This window comes from Theropithecus gelada, chromosome 9 (assembly GCF_003255815.1).
Source record: "Theropithecus gelada isolate Dixy chromosome 9, Tgel_1.0, whole genome shotgun sequence".
NCBI lineage: Eukaryota > Metazoa > Chordata > Mammalia > Primates > Cercopithecidae > Theropithecus > Theropithecus gelada.
The window spans coordinates 119,662,406-119,680,864 of record NC_037677.1 but is presented as its reverse complement, the minus strand read 5'-3'; the positions used below and the strand labels follow the sequence as shown (position 1 = coordinate 119,680,864).

The following is an 18,459-nucleotide window of genomic DNA, read 5'->3' as shown; positions in this document are numbered from 1 at the left end:
CCAAGTGGTCAGGGACTTTTAGAAGCACATAATCACACGAAAGAACTAATATCATTAGTTAGTCCCTGGCTATTACATTATTTACCATCCCAAGGGCTTCACTGTGATTTGGTATTTGACGGCTAAGTACAGAAGGGTCTGTCATTTGGCTGTGTGTGGACTATGACTACATCAACACAGGGATGTACAAGCTACCTGAGCACCACTGCACCGGCACTAGTAGGAGAGCACTGAGCCAAAAGGTCCCCAGCGGCTGCCACATAGTCTCTGCCCATCCTGAGTGAAGCTGTACACTTGGCTCAAAGGCCCTGCTGATCCACCGAGAGGGCACAAGGGGGCATGAGGGAAATGGCTGAACTCCAACAAATCACTTTATGCAGGACTGAATCCCCAACACACATCAGAGCAGACAATTAAACGAGGCAGAGTGGACTTAAAGGTAAAATGTCATCCCCCAACATGCCTGTGATGACGAGTTTTGCTTTACACAAGCCTTTTTAAGTAAATTATATTAATTACCAACATTCAAAAACATCCAACATTCAAGGGTTCTGAATCTCGTTTATTAGATAGCACAGAAATAACAGGTCTAGATTATATTACAAAAAGAGCTCAAACTGTTCAGATACAGCAACTGGGCTTGCTAGGAGACAGAAGGGGAATTCTTCAGCCTACTGTACAGGGACACAAAGACTCCTCATCCTAAACAAAGTATTAAGGTACATAGACAAGTTTCTTGTAAAACAGAAAACAGAGAAATCCACAGTAACTCTAACACATCCCTTAAGGAATAAGCATGTATTTGTAGGAAGCAAACAAAGCTTTCCATAGAGAAACCACTTTCACAGGATGATTAGGTGGACCTGCAATGAAGAAAATACATTTCAACAGATGGGTTCAGACTTACACCAAGTTTTCACTGAAATACTTTAAAAAAAAGACCCTTCTCTGTATCAAAAGAATTTTTAAAAAACACATCACGGATAAAATAAATGTCAGAAAAGGTCCAAGTCCTATTCAGAGACATACATTTGCAAATTAATATAAATTTTAAAGTTTGACAACAAAAATATCATTTGGAACTACCTAGAATAGGCCAAGCTAAGTTCGTGTTCTGCTTTAGTGCATTACATTGAAATGAATCTCATTCTCACTATAATTTTTTTCTTTTTAACCTTAATCACGAGCGGCTGGTCAACTGAAATGGACATGAGAACTATATAAATGTCAGAGAAATATGTAAACCTCATTAATGTTTCCAAAAATTCATTTAGGGATAGAAACAGGTCCAAATAGATGCCTGTCTAAATGCACTGCAATTACGTTACAATTATTTTTCCAAATACACAGATATGCTCTGTCTTTTCTCAGCTCATTACTGACTCAAACAATTTGCCCTTCTGGGATCAATTGTTTGCTAATAAATAATTGTTTACAGTCACAAAATGATATTAGGAGGTTTTCTTATTAGTTTTCCTTCTGCACCCTAATAAGATTGAAAACTAGCTGATTCCCAAGAGTCTAACCTTAACCTCGCTTTGTTTAACAGCCCAGGAAATGATGAACCATCTGCTTCAGAAAATAATGGACGGCCAAGAGGAAATATTGTTTAATTGTAGATTAACCTCCTCATGAAGCAGTCTGAAGCAGCTTTAGAATTAGCAACTATAACCAGCAAAAGAAACAAATGGCTCATGAGCGTTTTCCTCTACCATTTAAGGTCCAGAAAGAATGCAAAGGGATTTTGATTACATTTATTTACAAACATTTATTTCCACAGTGGAAACAAAAAATCATCAAGGTCAAAACTGATTCTCAAAACTGCAGTCACTGCCCTCCAATTTTGTTTGCCCAAATACCTTTAATGCAGCAAACCATCAAACCATCTCATGCACTTAAGAAAGTGTTTATTTAAAAAAAAAAAATTCAAAAACCTCTTTTCCATTATTTTCAGGTTGTTATAATATTAAAATTAGCATTTTCCCTGGTTTCTTTAATAGTAATAAATCCACCATTGGGGAGTACGAATTGTTTTATTATCATCAACATGGCACTTAAGTAAATGAAATCTTGTCAAGTACATGGTGACCTACAAGTTCAAAAGAAAAAAAGAACAGCATGAGATCAAAATGGCCAGCCAGGACAGGAGATACAAAAGTGACAGATTAAATGCAAACACAGCCCTTTATCCAACAGGCTTCACATGCTAAGACTTTTCTAAAGTCAAACCTATAAAAGCATATCTGATATGGAATATTTAATACTTTGCCCCCTCTCAGAGGCTCAACCAATCAGCAAAGGTACCACACCCAATTTAACTCAGCAAAGTATAAGAATCCTGAAAACATTCAGTTATTCCACAAATATGTATCAAGAACTTCCTTTAAGGGCCTGGGGAGAGGGGACAGGGAACTGGGCAAACACACTTGGGGTAGATATTTTATAGTTTAACACATGCCGAAGTATCAGATTTCCCTTAAGCCTGGTGGAGGTAATTAAATAAAAAGCTTTGCCCTGTTGGTATCAAAAAATGTAAATGACTCTTCTCAGTCAACAGTTACAACCAAGAACCAAAGACGTCTACGAAAATTTCAAAACTAAGGAAATTTGCAATTCCAGGCAAGGCCATATTACTCTGGGTTTCCAATAAGACCTGAAGGTCACTTACTTTGTGTTAATATTAAAGAAACAACCTCTGTGGAGAGGAAAGATTTTTGGCAGTTCAAATTCTTAAACATCTTAAATAGAATTTACTAAAATAAATTATTCTTGAATTCCTCAACTTAATTTTGAAGCAATGAGCTGGTAATAACTCCAGAGATTCAAATAATAGAGCCTATTCAAGAAGAATGAGAGTTTGACATTCTTCTGTACAAAACAACTAGGCACAATTTTATCCATCAGACGTCTATCAACCTACGGATATTGAAAGCTTGGGAGAACATGATAACATCAACTCCAACCCTACAGTCAGCTGTAATATCGAGCAGGCATCAACAATGCTATTCATGAATTTAGAAAAATTAATAAATCCTGGGTTGAATGCAAGAAAAGGCTCAAATACAGGTGAAGCATACTCACTTGGGTTTTGTTTCTGCATCTGTCACTTGGCGAATGAAGATACCATCTTCAGGATGTTCCGTGTCATCCATTTCATACATATATGATGATGCTATTGCAAGTGTAGTCCCATCATTACTGAAGGCAAGTGATGCGATGCTCGTGGGGTACCGATGGAATTGGCACAGTCGCTTTTTGTTAAATGGATCCCAAATATTTACAAAGCCATCAGAACCACCTGGAAGTAATTTCAAAATAGTTAAAATGGTTCTTAACACCAGATACAGAAATAACCATTATCTTAACAGTTAATTTTTAAGGTCATGGAAATTACATTTCCATAAAGCACTGTATAGATTTTTTCTCACTAAATACCATAAAAAGCAAGCACCAAATAATATAATAATTAAATATAGGTCAGCATGCCATACTTTACCTGTGGCAAATGTATTGTGGATATTGTGAAAAGAAATGGCATTGACTGGGTAAATCTGCTCAATATTATTTTCTTTTAGTCTGTGACATTTGAAGGCATACTTCTTCTTCTGTACCTCAGGGCTTGGGTCCAAATACTCAACTGCCACTCGGCCTTCAATAGAGCTTAATACATAACCCTGCCAAGAGAGAACCAGAGGGAAAAAATGGTAAATTCCAGCTTCCAAAAACAAGGTGCTAATTCCCAAATTCAACCCACACTAAAGAGTGATTATTTCAGAAATGAGAAGTACAGCAGGCTTTAATGAAGTGTGTAGGCTGTACTAACATAGTTACGATGACTTTAAAAAGAAAATAAGACTGGCATCACTTGCTTTCCTCATAGGTACCAGGGCCTTGCACATTACAATAAAAAATGTCTAGTTATTTCATCAAACCTAAACAAAATTTAAAGTGTTTTAGTGTCGCTTATTTGTTGTCCTGTTGTCCTGCCCAGCAGACTCAAATTTGTTCCCTCAGTTAAAATATATTCTTCTATGTTCTGTGCCTCTTCATCACGAACAACTGTTAAGAATTGTGTTTCCTTCATTGGGGGTATCAATAATCCAAATAAACTGGAACACCAGTCTTCCATCTCAGTCATGCTACTTCTTACATTTAGTACAGTAAGTCAGGTTTGCACAAGGACTTTCAGGGACATTCAAAAGTGGTTTACAATTTCAAACGTTTTCTCATCTTTCCTTGAAATGACAATATCTTAAAAAATAAGAGAGAACACACCAAATACAAAATCTACGATTTTTTAATCCTTCAAGGTATGAAAAAGATTTATTCCTGAAAACTGTTTATGAAGAAATAAGTCAGTCAGTAAAATCCGACTTTTTAACTGCCATTACAAAGTAGAAATAATCTTATAGAAAATATTAGATATAATGGCATTAAAATAATGTTCACAATGTAAGCCTATTTTAATCACATATTTAAATCTCTAAAGTTTCACATAACTGCAATTCTTTATCTTCAATGGAAACTTCCAATCTCCTAAAAAAAGGAACTGTGATCACCATTTGAGGTACTGGCCTTTGCAGGTTAAAAGCCAAGAGAATAACATACCTGCTTCAAGTTCTACAACCACCAAAGGACAGCCATAAGATACCAAAGACACCTTCTATTTTTAATGACTTTTCCTCTTGCAAAATTTCTATTGCAACTGACAACACCACCATCTCCTCTTAAAACTTTAAGGACCTGAGGGAGGAGGGAGATCACTAACAAACAGGCTAATCTTATTTAGCGATGGAAGGGTACCCTGTACATCCATCATAAGAGGGGCCCTGCCACTGTAACCTCAGTTGAGTTTAAGAAAAAAAAAAAAAAACAAAGTTCTATTGTCAAACTGGGGAAAGAACTCTATAAGCATTAGGGTTACAAAAAGGCAAAAAGAAAACAGCAAATTCCATAAGCTTAAAATCCAGATACAAATTTCATTTCAGCATTTTGTAAACTGAAATATCTGCAAAGCCCTCTTTGATTCTGTATACCTATGAAGCATCCTGGACCAGGATCAACAAAAGATCAGAAGACCTCCTCTATTCAAACCACTTCCTGAGCACATTACTTGGTCTCTCTGAACATCAAGGTCGTCTCTAAAATGGGGGTTAACACACTTCCTTTTAACACATGGCTGTCAAAAATATCAAGGAATACACCTAACAGCAAATTCTAAATCACTACTGAAAAAAAAAAAAAGAAGGCTTTAGGGGATAGTGGCCAAATCATTATAATATAAGATCATATTATTTTCAAATTCCAGAAAGAAGAGGGAGTATAGTTCAGTACCTGCTTGTTTGGAAACGCTCGTATGCAGCGAGTCTGGTATTTCAGGCTGGACTCCCTGCGCTGCTGCACATAACCCATGTTCCGTAAGTCCCACACCAACACTCTGCGGCCTGCTGTTCCCACAATCAGCCGGTCTCCAGAGACTGAGAGGGTATATACCTTTTAAGAAAGACCAAAACTTGCTAAAAATCACCTACTTGCCTGAAAATGGCATTTTGCCCCAAAATAAAGTCCATCTGATCATAAAACCATAAAAAATGAGCTGACTGAATTCCCCAATCACAAGTAACAATTTTAGATACTGCAATTATTTAAACCAAGTTTGCACAAAATAGCACACCCATGATGCTCTTCATACTTCACCAAGCATCATATAATGTACATTCTAAGTAATTCTGTAAAGGAGCTTTTGAAGTCTTAATTCTCTCCATTACTAAAATAAATTAAACTATTCTTCCCAGCCTTCATGTTTCATTTAGAGACAACATAAAAGTGTAAAAAAAATTCAAGAAGGAGATGATAAAGCCATAAAATAATTCAAGGTAGAGTTTAATGGGTTTCTGGCTTTTCATAAAACAATCATTTTCAAAATTATTTTTCTATAATCACCTTTTAGAATTATTTCATTTTGCAACTCTAAAAATCTTGATTTTTTTTTTCCCCCAGTTGTTACATGGAATAAATAGGCCTTTCCAGGAAGAGTGAGGGAGCCACCACTAATTAGATGTTTAGTAGCCTTTGGTGGCATATAAACTCAAAATTAAAAGACAAGACAGTGGTCTGACATACATACAACAAAGTAATTCTTGTGCCCTGATGTAATACTACACATTCAAGACAGAAGTTCAACATTAGGGAAAATTTTTAAAAGTAGTGTATCCCCTCTTTTTCCCCTCATAATGCCTTTCTTCAATATTAAACTTTCCACAAAAATTCCTTTATAATAAATCATAGAATTTCCTACAAGCAAACATTTAGTGGTTTATTTGTAAATATAACGTTACTTGGAAACAAAACAGAGGTAGCCAACTCATTAAAAAGGTGGCAAAAAAAAATATTCTCCTGATCATGTTCAGTCACTTTTTAAAAATCTAGACTTGCAATTTACAACTGTGCTCTATTATTTTCAATTAATAAGAAACTCTAATCTGACTTAGCATTTTCAAACCTGAAGAACTGCCATAAAAAAATGTAGAGGCCCCATGGCAAGGTAAGATGTCTATGCAACATTCAATACTTAGGCCATATGTTGTTAATAATCACTAGTATGTTAACCACATACCATCAGCTGAAGAAGAATCAAGTTACCAGCTGTAACAATGCCATGCCCCACCCCTCTCTAGAATCTGGCCCTAAAATTCAACAATTAATGTGACCAAGGGAAAAATAAGGAATTAAAATTAAGATTCAAAACAACAGATTTAATATAAGCAGATTTAAATGTGAGAAATGTTGTTAAGATTTATCATAGCTTACTCAGAAAACAAAATGTTTGCAGTGAAATGAAAATTAATCTAAGATGTATAAAGTACCAAACTTTAAAAATAGAGAATCCAGAAAGAGATCGATTTATAATGGTATAATCATACTGGGAATTTTATCTTAAATCTTTACTATATAGGTGACACACAAGATTCTAATAGTGCTTTCTATCCCCACTGATCATAAATCAAGTGAAACCACTGTCATGCTACTGACTAGGTATATACATTTATCAAAGAAAGTATTAAAAAAAAGTGACATAATGAACCTTGCTGAACCAATAAGCAGCTTGATTCAGTGTGGCTGTCCATTATATGATATTCTGTCAGCAATTTATCACAGTTCTTAACATGCTACATACAACCATAAATCAAAACTAGAAACAATGCAATTATTTTATTCTGAACAAAGGTCTTGCCAGGAGTAGATTCGACTGTGATGTGACAAAAATAATGGCTCTTTGGATGCACTATTGTATATAATGATGGAATTGAATAGGAATTGAATAGTATATTTACGCTGAGGAAATAGACTCAAGTGAGGGATGCCTTTAAACTGCTAAAACAATCAATCTTTAAAATTAACTACCACCTGATAAAGTCTGATGAGGATACAGAAGGAATGCTCAATTACACTTTCATCATACAGATCAAAAGGTTAGAATAATACACAAAGTTTCGGTTTTAAAAAGCTTTGTTCGCTAAGAGCCTTGAAACTACATCTATCAGTATTAAAAAATAAATATATAAACAGTAGAAGCCAGGGAACATAAAACACCTTTCTCACTGAACTTGAAATGATAACTATTTTGCCCTCTCAACAGTCAACTCAAAAGAAACCTCAGATAACAAATGAAAATAAGTGATGCTCCATCCAATTTTGTGGTTTGGGATGGAGTGTCAATTTAAGACAATCGAACAGTCTGCTAAATGACTTCTCTGAAAAGGCAGTGAGTTGCTTCTCAATTCTGCGATTTAAAGCATTAACAATACATGGAAGCAAATATAACAACTGACAAATAAAAGTTGGCCCCAAATCCCAAAGTTAATTTTCTTTTGCATTAAAGCATTTCTATGTAGCTGGATTTATAAAATCGACTGTCAACTTTTTCCCCCCATGTTGACTTTTCACCTTTAAATTCAACCAACATAGTCAGCAATCATGCATCAAGACAAAAATCACCCCAAAACCATCAACTCCTGCAATGAATATAAAGAGCCTACCTTTTCAGGCTGAGAGAAGGTCCCGGCATTACAAGGAGTTCTGGGATCCCACAATTTAACTGTCTGATCCCAACTTCCAGTGACCATCACATTCACTTCTGGACAGTATTCAACACATCTGATAGGGGCATCATGGGTCCCAACAAGATTTTCTATAGGAAAAAAAAAGTGGGGGGGAATCCCCAACATCTAGCTTACTACCTTTACTAAAGATTCCTAAAATAAACAATTAAAAGAAACATTCATTCAACTGTAATCAATTTGCCTCATCCAACCCCATGGAAATGACTACAGACAGAAAAATCTCTCCATGACTACAAAGTTATCCACTCCTCTCTGTTCACCTTACAGTGCACACTTCACATGACTCACTAGTATGGCACATACCAAAGGCTGTCTTGAATTTCAGATTACATTAAAGCAGTGGCATGTCTGTTATCTTCCTCATTTGATTCTAGATTTCCTATCAAGAACTGCGTTTAACTCTGTGATCTCTGCCGGTATCTAGTGCAAGCTCTGGTACAGGCTAGGTGCTCAAGAAACATCTGTTGAATGAACAAATTAATGGAGAACTCTGGTCTTCTGGATCAACAACATTTATGTTGAACATTAAGCCAATGCTGCTAAGAAACTTATTTGCATGGCTAAAGGGTTATGAGAACTGGGAGTGAAGTCCTCTCATTATTCTACCTGGTTCCACTGTGGTTCAAATTTTCAATAGACATTTTCCTTCTTTTCAATTTGAACCTTCCCACCATATCTCATTTATTCCTTCAACATCTACTACATACCAGAATCTGTGCCAACTGCTAAGGATATAGGAAGGAACAATATATGGTCCTGACCTTCAAACAGTAAGGTTAGTCTCAGCACTCCGGGAGGCCAAAGTGGGCGGATCACAAGATCAAGAGTTCAAGACTATCCTGGTCAACATAGTGAAACCCCGCCTCTACTAAAAAATACAAAAAATAGCCGAGCATGGTGGCACGCACCTATAGTCCCAGCTACTCGGGCGGCTGAGGCAGGAGAATTGCCTGAATGCAGGAGGCAGAGGCTGTGGTGAGCCAAGATCACACTACAGCACTCCAGCCTGGGCAACAGAGCGAGACTCCATCTCAAAAAAAAAAAAAAAGAAAGAAAGAAAGAACGAAAGAAAGAAAGGATTTCATGAAGTTTGGCAGTGACTTTCACAGAATAAACAGCTAATTCTCTATGTAACACTGAAAATCGAGAAGTTTGCTGTTCAGTGTTTCTCTCTACCCCCCAAGTTTCTGAACAAATAGAACCTAGATCTCCAAGCTGACTTATTACACAGGGTAAGCTACTGGCAAACAAAACCAAATACCTGCGGTATAAGTTACAGACGAAAGTCACTTTCATGCAAAAGCCTCTTCTAATTGGGTGCTTAGTTTTTTTGACAAAATGTGGCCATCCTCCAACCATTCTCCCGTTGCTCAACTCATCTTCTATCTAGTCATATCTCCGTACCAACCTATCTCCTTAGGATATCTGCGTCTGATGAATATACATGCAAACAAATGCTCAGCTGGACAGCTCTATGGGTTCCATTCCAATCTCTACACTGTCCCAATGTCACCAAAAAAATTTGAGTAAGTCATTTCATATCTGGACCTCTAAGAAATTACTTAACTGAAAGGAAATGTATCTAGTTACTCATTCAAAAACTGCAACTGAAACATATTTTGCTAAATAACTATAACAAACACAATTAATATAGACATGATTGCCTATTTTTTGTGAGGTTTTAAATCTACCTTTAGCTTCTGAAAACTAAATTAGTTTCTGAAAACTGAACTCTCAAAACATCAGCATTGTAGTGGAAAATCCTAATGAAACGTTGGCCAGTCTGGGATCCAGCCCACTTCTAAGAACAAAATAAAGGCCAAATACTTAAGTGTCAATTTATGTAAACACTGACAATGGTGACCACAACTGGCTTTCCTGCAAAAAATATATGCAGAATGTTCTGTAATCAGTAACTCAACGGTTATCATTTAAACAAAAAAATCCTAAATTCAAGCTACCTGTACTTAAGCAACTTGGTAACTAAGCAATTTAGGAACTACTCTTCCTACACAAACATTTATACTTTAGGACACTAGTCAAGAAAACAAACTGGTAAAGATATTGTCACATTACCTTGATCAGTGTTCAAATCATGCATTTTCAATTGATGATCTAGTCCTCCACTCCAGGCATGCGTTGGATCCTATAAAACAGTTTTGAACCATTTAAAAACTAGAACTTTTGAAAGGGTTTCAACGTTCTTATTTCTACCAGCAAGTGTTCAGTTTATGCTGAGGATACGCACTGGGCTCAACTATTCATGCTAAACAAACCAAAAAACAGCACAAAAAAGCAAGTGGTCACTAAACTCCTGTGTCAGGAAATTAAAGGAGGGCTGCTTTATTCTAGCCAACACGCTAGCTGAGGGTAAACATACATGTCCCCTAAACGGTTTCGTTCAGTACGGCAGCCAAAACAGTATTGTTGCAAATATAATGATCATTTATGTTCAGAAAGTTTACAGAGTTACTCCACAAGCCTTTAATGGAAAGGGGAAACGGAGTTTCCAATGTCTGCATATCCCCAAACCTAAAACGGTACCGGTTCAAGGCAGGTGCTCCTGAAAAGCTGAAGAACTGTCTAAACAACCCCACCGACAGACGCGTCTACCCAGCCCCGGAAAAGAAACGCTCCTAACGTGGAGAATCGTAACACAGGAAGAGGGCCGGAGCGGGGCGGGAGGGCACCTACGTAGAAGGCGCAGTCCAGGACAGCGCCGGTGTGCTGGTACTTGAGCCGCATGGAGTTGGCCGGCACATCGTAGAGGCGCACGGACGTGTCCCAGGAGGAGACAAGCAGGAACTGGGAGGTGTTGGGGCTGAACTTCACCGAGGAGATGCCATCCTCGGGTGGCTGGTTTAGCTTGAACTCGTTAGAACCGGTCATCTGCAGAACAGGGGCCCAGTCAGAGTCCCCAAGGGTCCCGCGGGCTGGGGCTGCGCACGGATAGCCTGGCGGTGGGGAACCCCAGAGGGAGGGGCCGAGACGACGACCGCGAGAAGTCTCTGCGCCTGCGCCGAGCACTAGCCCGCCAAGGTCGGAACTCGTCCCCTCATCCGGCCCTCGCCGCGCCCAAACCGGCCCGGCAGGCACCGCAGTCCCCCTAAACCCAGCCCGGCCTGCAGCGATGCCCGGACCCCAGACCGTTCCCTTTCCCTTCTCCCGGGTCCCGTCGGCCCGGACACTCCTAAAAATAAAGGGAAAACAATAGAAATGAAACGGGATCCCCTGCGAACGGAACGGCCCTGCCAGTTGCAGACCCGGGAAGTCCCTGGAGAGTCCGCTCCCGCACACGGTCGCCTCGCCTCCCTACCTTGGACTCCCCTCAGAAACAACGTTTCCACTACTCGCCGCTCGCTACCACCGCCGCCGCCGCCTTCTTGCTTCCCTCAGAGCACTCGCAGACTAGGCGAAGGAGGCGCAGAGGAAGCTCCAGCGTAGACCTGCCATTGGCTGATTTCAAACGCCAACGACTCAGTCTAGGCGGCCGATTGGTCCGCTCAGCTGCCCAGCATCGGTCAACCCAGTCATCCTGTTCCGGCTCAAAGGGAAACCGCTGCTTTTCCGATCACGTGGGCTCATTTTACCACTTCGCTGAGGCAACGGCGTTCGAGCTGGACGCGTGGAAACTACAACTCCCAAGGACCATCGCGCCAAGGCTCTGTTCACGCCCTCTCCCGCCCGCGTATGGCATTCTGGGAGATGTAGTTTTCTTGGGGGGGGGCTGACGCTCTGCCCGCCCTCTGCATAGAAAGCGGGAAAGATATTTACAGCTCTGTCTGTGGCGCCCTCCCCTTTAAGTTAGTCTCTGAAACACAAGAATCCCATTTTGGTCAATACTTCCATAGTGCTAAAGTTTTCTCCCTATCCCTGGATGTGCACACGCCCGTGAAGCTAACGCAAAGTTGATGTAGAGAAGGAAATATTTGCTCTAATCAATTAACTGCATTATTTTGCCTTGATTTTTTTTTTCTCATTTCTTTGGAGTTTCCACCTATAAACCAGCGTCTCTCATTTCCCATTGTCTCAAGTTCTACTGAAGAAACCCGTTCATATTTATATTATGCTTTATCTCTCCACAAACATTTATTGAGCCTCCGCTGGTGCCAGGCCTGGTGAGAGGCTTTGGAAAGATGCATGTAAACAGACCAGCCTTTGCCCTGGAGGAACCCCCCTTCAGAAGGGTGAACAGCCTGGGAGACGGTACTCTGCAATGTGTTAAAGCTCCCACAGCTTCTTTTAGAGCTGCTTATTGAAGGATCCTAAAACAACAGCTACAAGCCTATCCCCTTCCACTCTGTCCTGCCACTCCCCAAAGTTGCAGGCTCAGTGTGCTCCATTTACTGTTTTCTAGAATCCTCTAGAAATGAGGATCAAGAAGGTTGCTTGAGTAATGAGAAATTATTTTATCTCCATGAAAGAAAAGCAGTACTTAATCAGTAGAATAAAGTGACTGAGTGATTCTTGAATGTCAAAGGTTCACTGAAAAATTTCAATTTAATCGATGCTTTAACTGCTTTTTCACTGCCTTTTGTAAAAGAAAAATATATATTGTTTTATTTGATTTTGTACAAAGTGAGAGAAAATTGTCGGGGTTAAAGTGATTAACTTTTAAGGGACATAAATGAGAAAGTGTTGATGATGTTTATGCATTCACACACCCTGAACTGGATGCACATCTTTGTATGATTCCTGACACAATAAACACACAACAGCAACCTTTCTGCCTACTGCATTGATGATATTACTGCTGAAAGACTCTTGCCCTCCTTCCTTGCCAGTCTGGTACTTGGTTCTCTATCTCTTCTCTTTCCACAAGTTAATGGCTGAATTCAAAATTTTAAAATGCAGTTCCTTACTTCCATTCTAACTTTAGCTAAATAATTTTACCTCCTGACTTATCTGGTTCCTTCTCCCAGTTGTTTATTTAATTATATTATTGTTCCAAGATTCTGAGCATGAATTACCCACTAATAAAATCTAAGTGTATTTCATTATCCAGTGTGTGTATGATTCAGGTCCCTCTGGGCATGCAGTTGCAGCCCAGCTCGATTTGAGTTTTAAGAAACGTCAATCTTTTAAATCCAGTTTAGAGGCTGAAAGGAGGCTGATGATTTTGCTGATTATTCAAATGAATTGATAGTCTTGAGACAGGAAATCTGGCAACAATGGAGTCCTGAACAACATTTAAATCCAAATGCAAAGTGTGTGTGTGTGTGTGTGTGTGTGTGTGTGTGTGTGTGTAAAACTTAGTTATCTGTAAGAGAGGAATTTCTAAAAACTAATTATACTGTTGGATCACGGTTGACAGCTAGTTTCTGGATTAGTAAAAAGAATGAAATAAACACATCATGATAAACTGGAAAAGGATCATTCCCTAAAATTTTAAGGGCACAGATCACTGTCACTAAGTGACTGCCATGGTTATAAGAAACCATTTCCTATAAGGGAAATCTACAGAGGATACAGTGACCCAACACTGTTAAAACCATGATCTCTTGTAAAAACTGTAATCTGTTGAAATGCAAACAAAAATGATATGGATGGAATATTCCTATAGAAGCAGTTCTTTGGACGCAGTTTGTTTTTTTTCGTGGAATATTCAAAGAACATTAGAAAAAATTTTAAAAGTCATCTGGAGCAAAAGAATTTCACTGAAATGAAGTATATGTATACGATAAATCACAAGAAAACGGATCCACTGTCTCTTTTATCTGACTACCCAATAGCATAGTTTCCCAGCATGTACTAGGGCCCAGTAAATATTTACTGATGTAAACTCAGTTGAAATAAATGTAATTGAACTAACCTAGTGTCAGCAGATGTGTTCTTGGGTAACATCCTTCTGACATCACCTTGGAATAGATGGTGATTTTTATGAAATCTAATGTGAGGAGAAAAAATATGATCTCAAAATGGACAACATCAGATAGAATATTTTTGGCCAGTTTACAAAAAACACTGCGAGTTACATAGACGTTTACAGATATCCCGTATATATTCACAAAATGTAGATAATTTCGATGCCTTGCAGCTCAGAGTCAACTCTCACACGCAAATGTTTTCCTTCTAGCGGATGAGATAGGGCCTTAGCGCCGCGGACTCCAGGTTCCTTTGCATCCGCTCTGCGGGGCCGAAGGCCAGAGGCAGGCGGACGGAGGAGCTCGCCCCAGGTGGTGCTGAACCACCGGCTTCCTCCAAGCTCAGGCTTCCTTTTCCGACGTTTTGCCAAGAACAGGTGGCTGCAATCTAACGGGAGCGAGAATCTGCAATTTGCATGACACTCCCGCGGCTATTCTCTCGGTGCAGCGCCCTCCCAGTCCCCGCGCGGCCGCAGGTGTCAGGGCGAGGAAGTCCGTGGGCGGCCCCGCCGCGCGTCACGGTTCCATTCAGAGCAAGCGGCCGCGTGCTAGCCGGTGATCCAGCCACACGCTGAACCAATGCAAACTATTAACAACAAAAGAGTGTAGGGAAGCGCCTTTGCCTCCCTCGCCTTTTTTGCCTGGTACTGGTTCTCGGATCTCTCCTGAGCCGAAGTACTGCCTCACCGCTCCCAGTTTCCTCTCTGCGTGGCACACATAACTCCGCCACCGGCGGGGTAGCTGGGCGCAGCGACAAGCTCGTAGCACCAAACTCGCGGCGAGCAAAGTGGAGGCTTTACCAGGTACAAGCAGCGCCATCGCCTGCTTTATACCCCTGGAGAGGAAGTGCGCGGCACAGGGGACGTCGTAGCGTGACCTGCTGTGGCCAAGCTCAAGGCGAGCCCAGTGCTGGTAATATGCCGCTGGGCACCCGGCTCGCTCGTTCCCGGAAGGCAATCGCTTAAGTGGCGAGGCCTGCCTCCCTGTCTTTGTCTTTCTCCGCGCGGGCTCAGGAGCTGGATTCCAGCCGGAGTGCACCCCAGCCGGCGCGTCGATTCTGGGCGAAGGAGGGAGAGTGGGCGGGCAGCTCCAGCCACGTGCAGTCTGGGCGGCGCCAAGGTCCCGATCTTTAACCCCTGACCCCAGTCCCACCCTCCACGTGGCGCGAGCCAGACTTCTGCAGAGAGACGCATGCAAGTCTTTCCACCGAAAAACCTGAAAACCTTCCGTGCGTTATCATGCCGGGCAATTAATCCCACCAAAGTTAGCAAAGATGTTTAAAATGTTTTATTTTTTTCTCTTTAAAAATATTTACAGATCTGAACTCTCCCCTTTTCGTCCCTACCCATCCTCGGGATGAGGGAAACGAAAAGAAGCAATTAGGTAATTGTCCAAAGCCTCTGAGGACCTGGCTTGGCCGAGCGTGTATGCATGTACATATATACAGGTGTATATATGGGGGAGGAGTGTACCTGGTTTTGTAGGTGTTTTCCTGATTTTTTTTTTTCCTACCAACCAGAGGCTGTCTGGCCAAAACTCCCTTTCCCAACACCACCCGAGAACATCCCACTCCGAATGGTTTTCAAAGCGTACTGGTTGGGTCTAGGTAGAAAGCAGGCTCTCTGACTTAGGGAATGCCGATAAATACCCGAAACAATCAAAACAAAAAGTCGGGCAGAGGCCATAAATAAGAGCTAATGAATACACATAGTGTATTTCTTCATATTTCTGGAAACATGCCGCCTTGCTCCGGAGCCCTGCTTACAGTGCAGTCCGCGCCCGGCTCTTCGGGCAGCTGGAGGCGGCCCGGGGAGCAGGCTGGCGGCGCGGGGAGGCGGGCGGGTCAGTAGTCGAGCTTGTTGTAGAGGTTGTAGAGAGGTAAGGCCGAGAGGTTGCTGCCCGGGTAGTAGAGCGGCGCGGGAAAGGCGAGCGAGCGTGGCACCGGCACGCGCAGCAGCGAGCTGTCCCGGAACACCAGCGGCATGCCCACCAGAGTCTGCGCCGACGCGTGCGCCATGTTGGCCGCCTCCAGCTCTGCCGAGAGCTGCCGCTTCCACTTGTTGCGGCGGTTCTGGAACCAAGTCTTGACCTGGGTCTCCGTGAGCTGCAGGCTGGAGGCGAGGCAGGCGCGCTCCGAGCTGCTCAGGTAGCGCTTCATGTCGAAGGTGGACTCGAGCTGGTACACCTGGCTGCGCGAAAAGACTGTGCGCGTCTTCTTCTTGGCCGCGCCAGCCTGCCGCTCGACGCCGCCGTCCCGCGGCCGCTCGGACCCCGGCGAGGGCGAGCCTGCGGGCAGGAGCCTCTCTTTCTCTTCTTTAAAGTCCGAGTGCGAAGGAGAGAGGAAAGACGTGCGCTCCGAGCCGCCCGGGCCCGAGCCTCCGCTGCCCTTGGGGGTACCTGAGAAGCGAGAGCAGACAAGAAGGCCATGGAGTTGGTTGGGGAGCCTCGGAGACCGCCAGCTCTCCCTGGGACCATGCAGTTGGCAAGCGCCTGCCGCCTTGGTCCCACCTTACCAATCCCCTCCTCTTATCCCTCACTGGCTCCCCAAACCCAGCACCCTGTGCCTTAAAAGCGACAAGAGAAAGACCCAGCTACTTGGAGTATGGGGTCTCTGTGCTCCCACCTTTATGAACGGGCCAGGGGCAACAGGGAGAGGAGGTCTGGAGTGGAGGGGGATACATTAACACGGTTTTAAAAGGCGAATTTGCCTTGTAGTAACTGAGCTGGAAGAGTTCCTCGAGCTTTATAGGGTGGCATCATTTCACAGGCCATTTGTTTGGAAATCACGCTAAGGACTAACGCAGGGCTCCCCTTCGTCAAATGTTGTAAAGAGGAACCGTCTCTGAAACGCACCATTGTCAATCATCTTGGAGTGCTAATCATTCCAAGGAGGAGAGAGGGAGAGAAAGGCAGAGATAGGGAGCGAGTGAGGAAGAAGACGCAGAAAGAGATTACGGTAGAGACAGACTGCCCAGACCTGACTTGCAGATCTCCACCTCGTGTCCGGAAAGAAAGCACCAGATGTGCAAAGTGATTGAGGACAGCCGGCTGTACGGCCGGCCGCGTGTCCCTCTCGCGGTGGTCCACTCTCTTTAACAACTCAACCTTCCCCAAGAAGCCCAAGCCCACACTGGTTTGTGTTCGCCTCCTCCCGAGGGCCCACCGGGGGGAGGAGGCACCACAGTGCGCGCCCCTCTCCTCGAGGTCCCGAACCCCAGGCTGCCGCAGCTCTGGCCAGAGGGGGCCCGGCGCGGGAGTCTTGGCGGGGCGCTCAGCCTCCCTCCCCTCGCGCTTGCTGGCTGCCACACTGGCGACGTACGATCCTTACCCAGGCAAGGAAAAGGGATGGGGGGATGGTGCTTGGGGCCCTGCTCCTTAGGGCCGTGCGGGTCTGGGCAGAAGCAGGCGGGCGCCTTCCAGCCGTCGTCCGGCTCCTCCTCCTCCGAGGACACGGATAGGCTGCGCTTCCTTGCTGGCCAGCCGACGGGCTCCCGCGGTGCCTCCGAGGGGCCCCCGCCCAGGATGGACTGGATGGTGAAGCTGGAGACGCCACTGGCCGCCGGACAACCCTTGCCCGCATCTTCTTTGCTGCCCATCCTGGGTTCATAAGAAATTGGAGGAAACCAAGAACTCCCTTTAGAGACGATCTGGGTGATCTGGGTGGAAGGTGGTGCAGCAGGCAGGCAGCGGGGAGGGGCGGGGAGGGAATCTAGGGGGAGGGGGCGCCGAGGCTGGTGAGGCGTCCCTTCCGCGCGAGGGACGCGAGGGCACCGGACGGCTGCGCGGGGGTTCCTGCCCGCCCGGCTCTGGGTGCGCCCGCCCAGCCCCGGTGCAAATGCCCCTTCCTCGCCCGCCAGCTCGCTGGGTCTCCGGCGGCGCGGAGGCGGCGCGGCCTCATTTGCATAGAGGTTACCCGAACGCGGCCAATCGCAGCGCCGCCGAGAGGCCCCGGAAAATTTCAAAACGCTCCGGCCAGGCATACAGCGCCGGTGCGCCCCCAGAGCGTGCCGAGGGCCGGGCGGGCATCAGCGGCATCTAACCAGGGGCAGCCAGGGCTGAAAGCAGCGTAGATTCTAGCCCGAGTTCCTGACGGTTGCGGCGACTCCGACCCCTTGAACTCCTTGGACCCCTCTCTCCAGAGGCAGGGGCGGTGCGGAACTCGGAGCTTGAGTGGCTCGACACCTCCCAGGGGCTTGTACAGGCTGCTCCACGATCCTCCCCGAGCCCTCCACCCCTTCTAGCCCCAGTGGGCGGGCCGAGCCGGCACTCCCGGGACCTTGGCGCCCTGCGCGGGGGTGAGGTGGGTTAGGAGCAGGTGTCTGCAGGAGGACGCTCATTCTCTCCAGCATGGCCAGTAGCCCTTGGAGCAGACAGTCCCCTTCCCCGTCTGTAGACCTCATCCCTGTCACAGGTCCTACGGAACTACAGGATCTTTTGTGGGAGGGAAGAAGTCCTAATACCTCTAGTTGAGA

The 18,459-nt window shown here is 43.9% G+C and overlaps 2 protein-coding genes across 3 annotated transcripts; both read right to left on the bottom strand.

Moving 5' to 3' along the window:
• Positions 1 to 541: 541 nt before the first annotated feature.
• BUB3 (BUB3, mitotic checkpoint protein) lies at positions 542 to 11,684 on the bottom strand. 2 transcript variants are annotated; one of them, XM_025396494.1, is made up of 8 exons: positions 11,440 to 11,684; positions 10,818 to 11,012; positions 10,200 to 10,269; positions 8,040 to 8,191; positions 5,335 to 5,493; positions 3,497 to 3,674; positions 3,082 to 3,298; positions 542 to 2,089 (listed from the first exon to the last, which is right to left on the bottom strand). In XM_025396494.1, exons 2-8 carry the CDS (start codon positions 11,010 to 11,012, stop codon positions 2,074 to 2,076), a joined length of 987 nt encoding a protein of 328 aa, XP_025252279.1. In that variant the 5' UTR covers positions 11,440 to 11,684; the 3' UTR covers positions 542 to 2,073. The 2 variants fall into 2 exon arrangements, with proteins under 2 accessions (XP_025252279.1, XP_025252280.1); XM_025396495.1 differs by having other exon boundaries at positions 542 to 863.
• Positions 11,685 to 15,259: 3,575 nt separating this feature from the next.
• On the bottom strand, positions 15,260 to 17,834 carry HMX2 (H6 family homeobox 2). The gene is made up of 2 exons (XM_025397575.1): positions 17,316 to 17,834; positions 15,260 to 16,384 (listed from the first exon to the last, which is right to left on the bottom strand). Exons 1-2 carry the CDS (start codon positions 17,581 to 17,583, stop codon positions 15,831 to 15,833), a joined length of 822 nt encoding a protein of 273 aa, XP_025253360.1. The 5' UTR covers positions 17,584 to 17,834; the 3' UTR covers positions 15,260 to 15,830.
• Between the last annotated feature and the right edge of the window lie 625 nt (positions 17,835 to 18,459).

Excerpts from the sequence above, each read along its gene's own strand:
- HMX2 (XM_025397575.1), bottom strand. The coding sequence starts at position 17,583 with ATGGGCAGCAAAGAAGATGCGGGCAAGGGTTGTCCGGCGGCCAGTGGC. Across the intron at positions 16,385-17,315 it reads CATCCCTTTTCCTTGCCTGG|GTACCCCCAAGGGCAGCGGA; the intron begins GTAAGGATCGTA and ends CTCGCTTCTCAG.
- BUB3 (XM_025396494.1), bottom strand. The coding sequence starts at position 11,012 with ATGACCGGTTCTAACGAGTTCAAGCTAAACCAGCCACCCGAGGATGGC. Across the intron at positions 8,192-10,199 it reads TGATTTGAACACTGATCAAG|AAAATCTTGTTGGGACCCAT; the intron begins GTAATGTGACAA and ends TTTTTCCTATAG. Across the intron at positions 3,299-3,496 it reads CCACAATACATTTGCCACAG|GTGGTTCTGATGGCTTTGTA; the intron begins GTAAAGTATGGC and ends AATTACTTCCAG.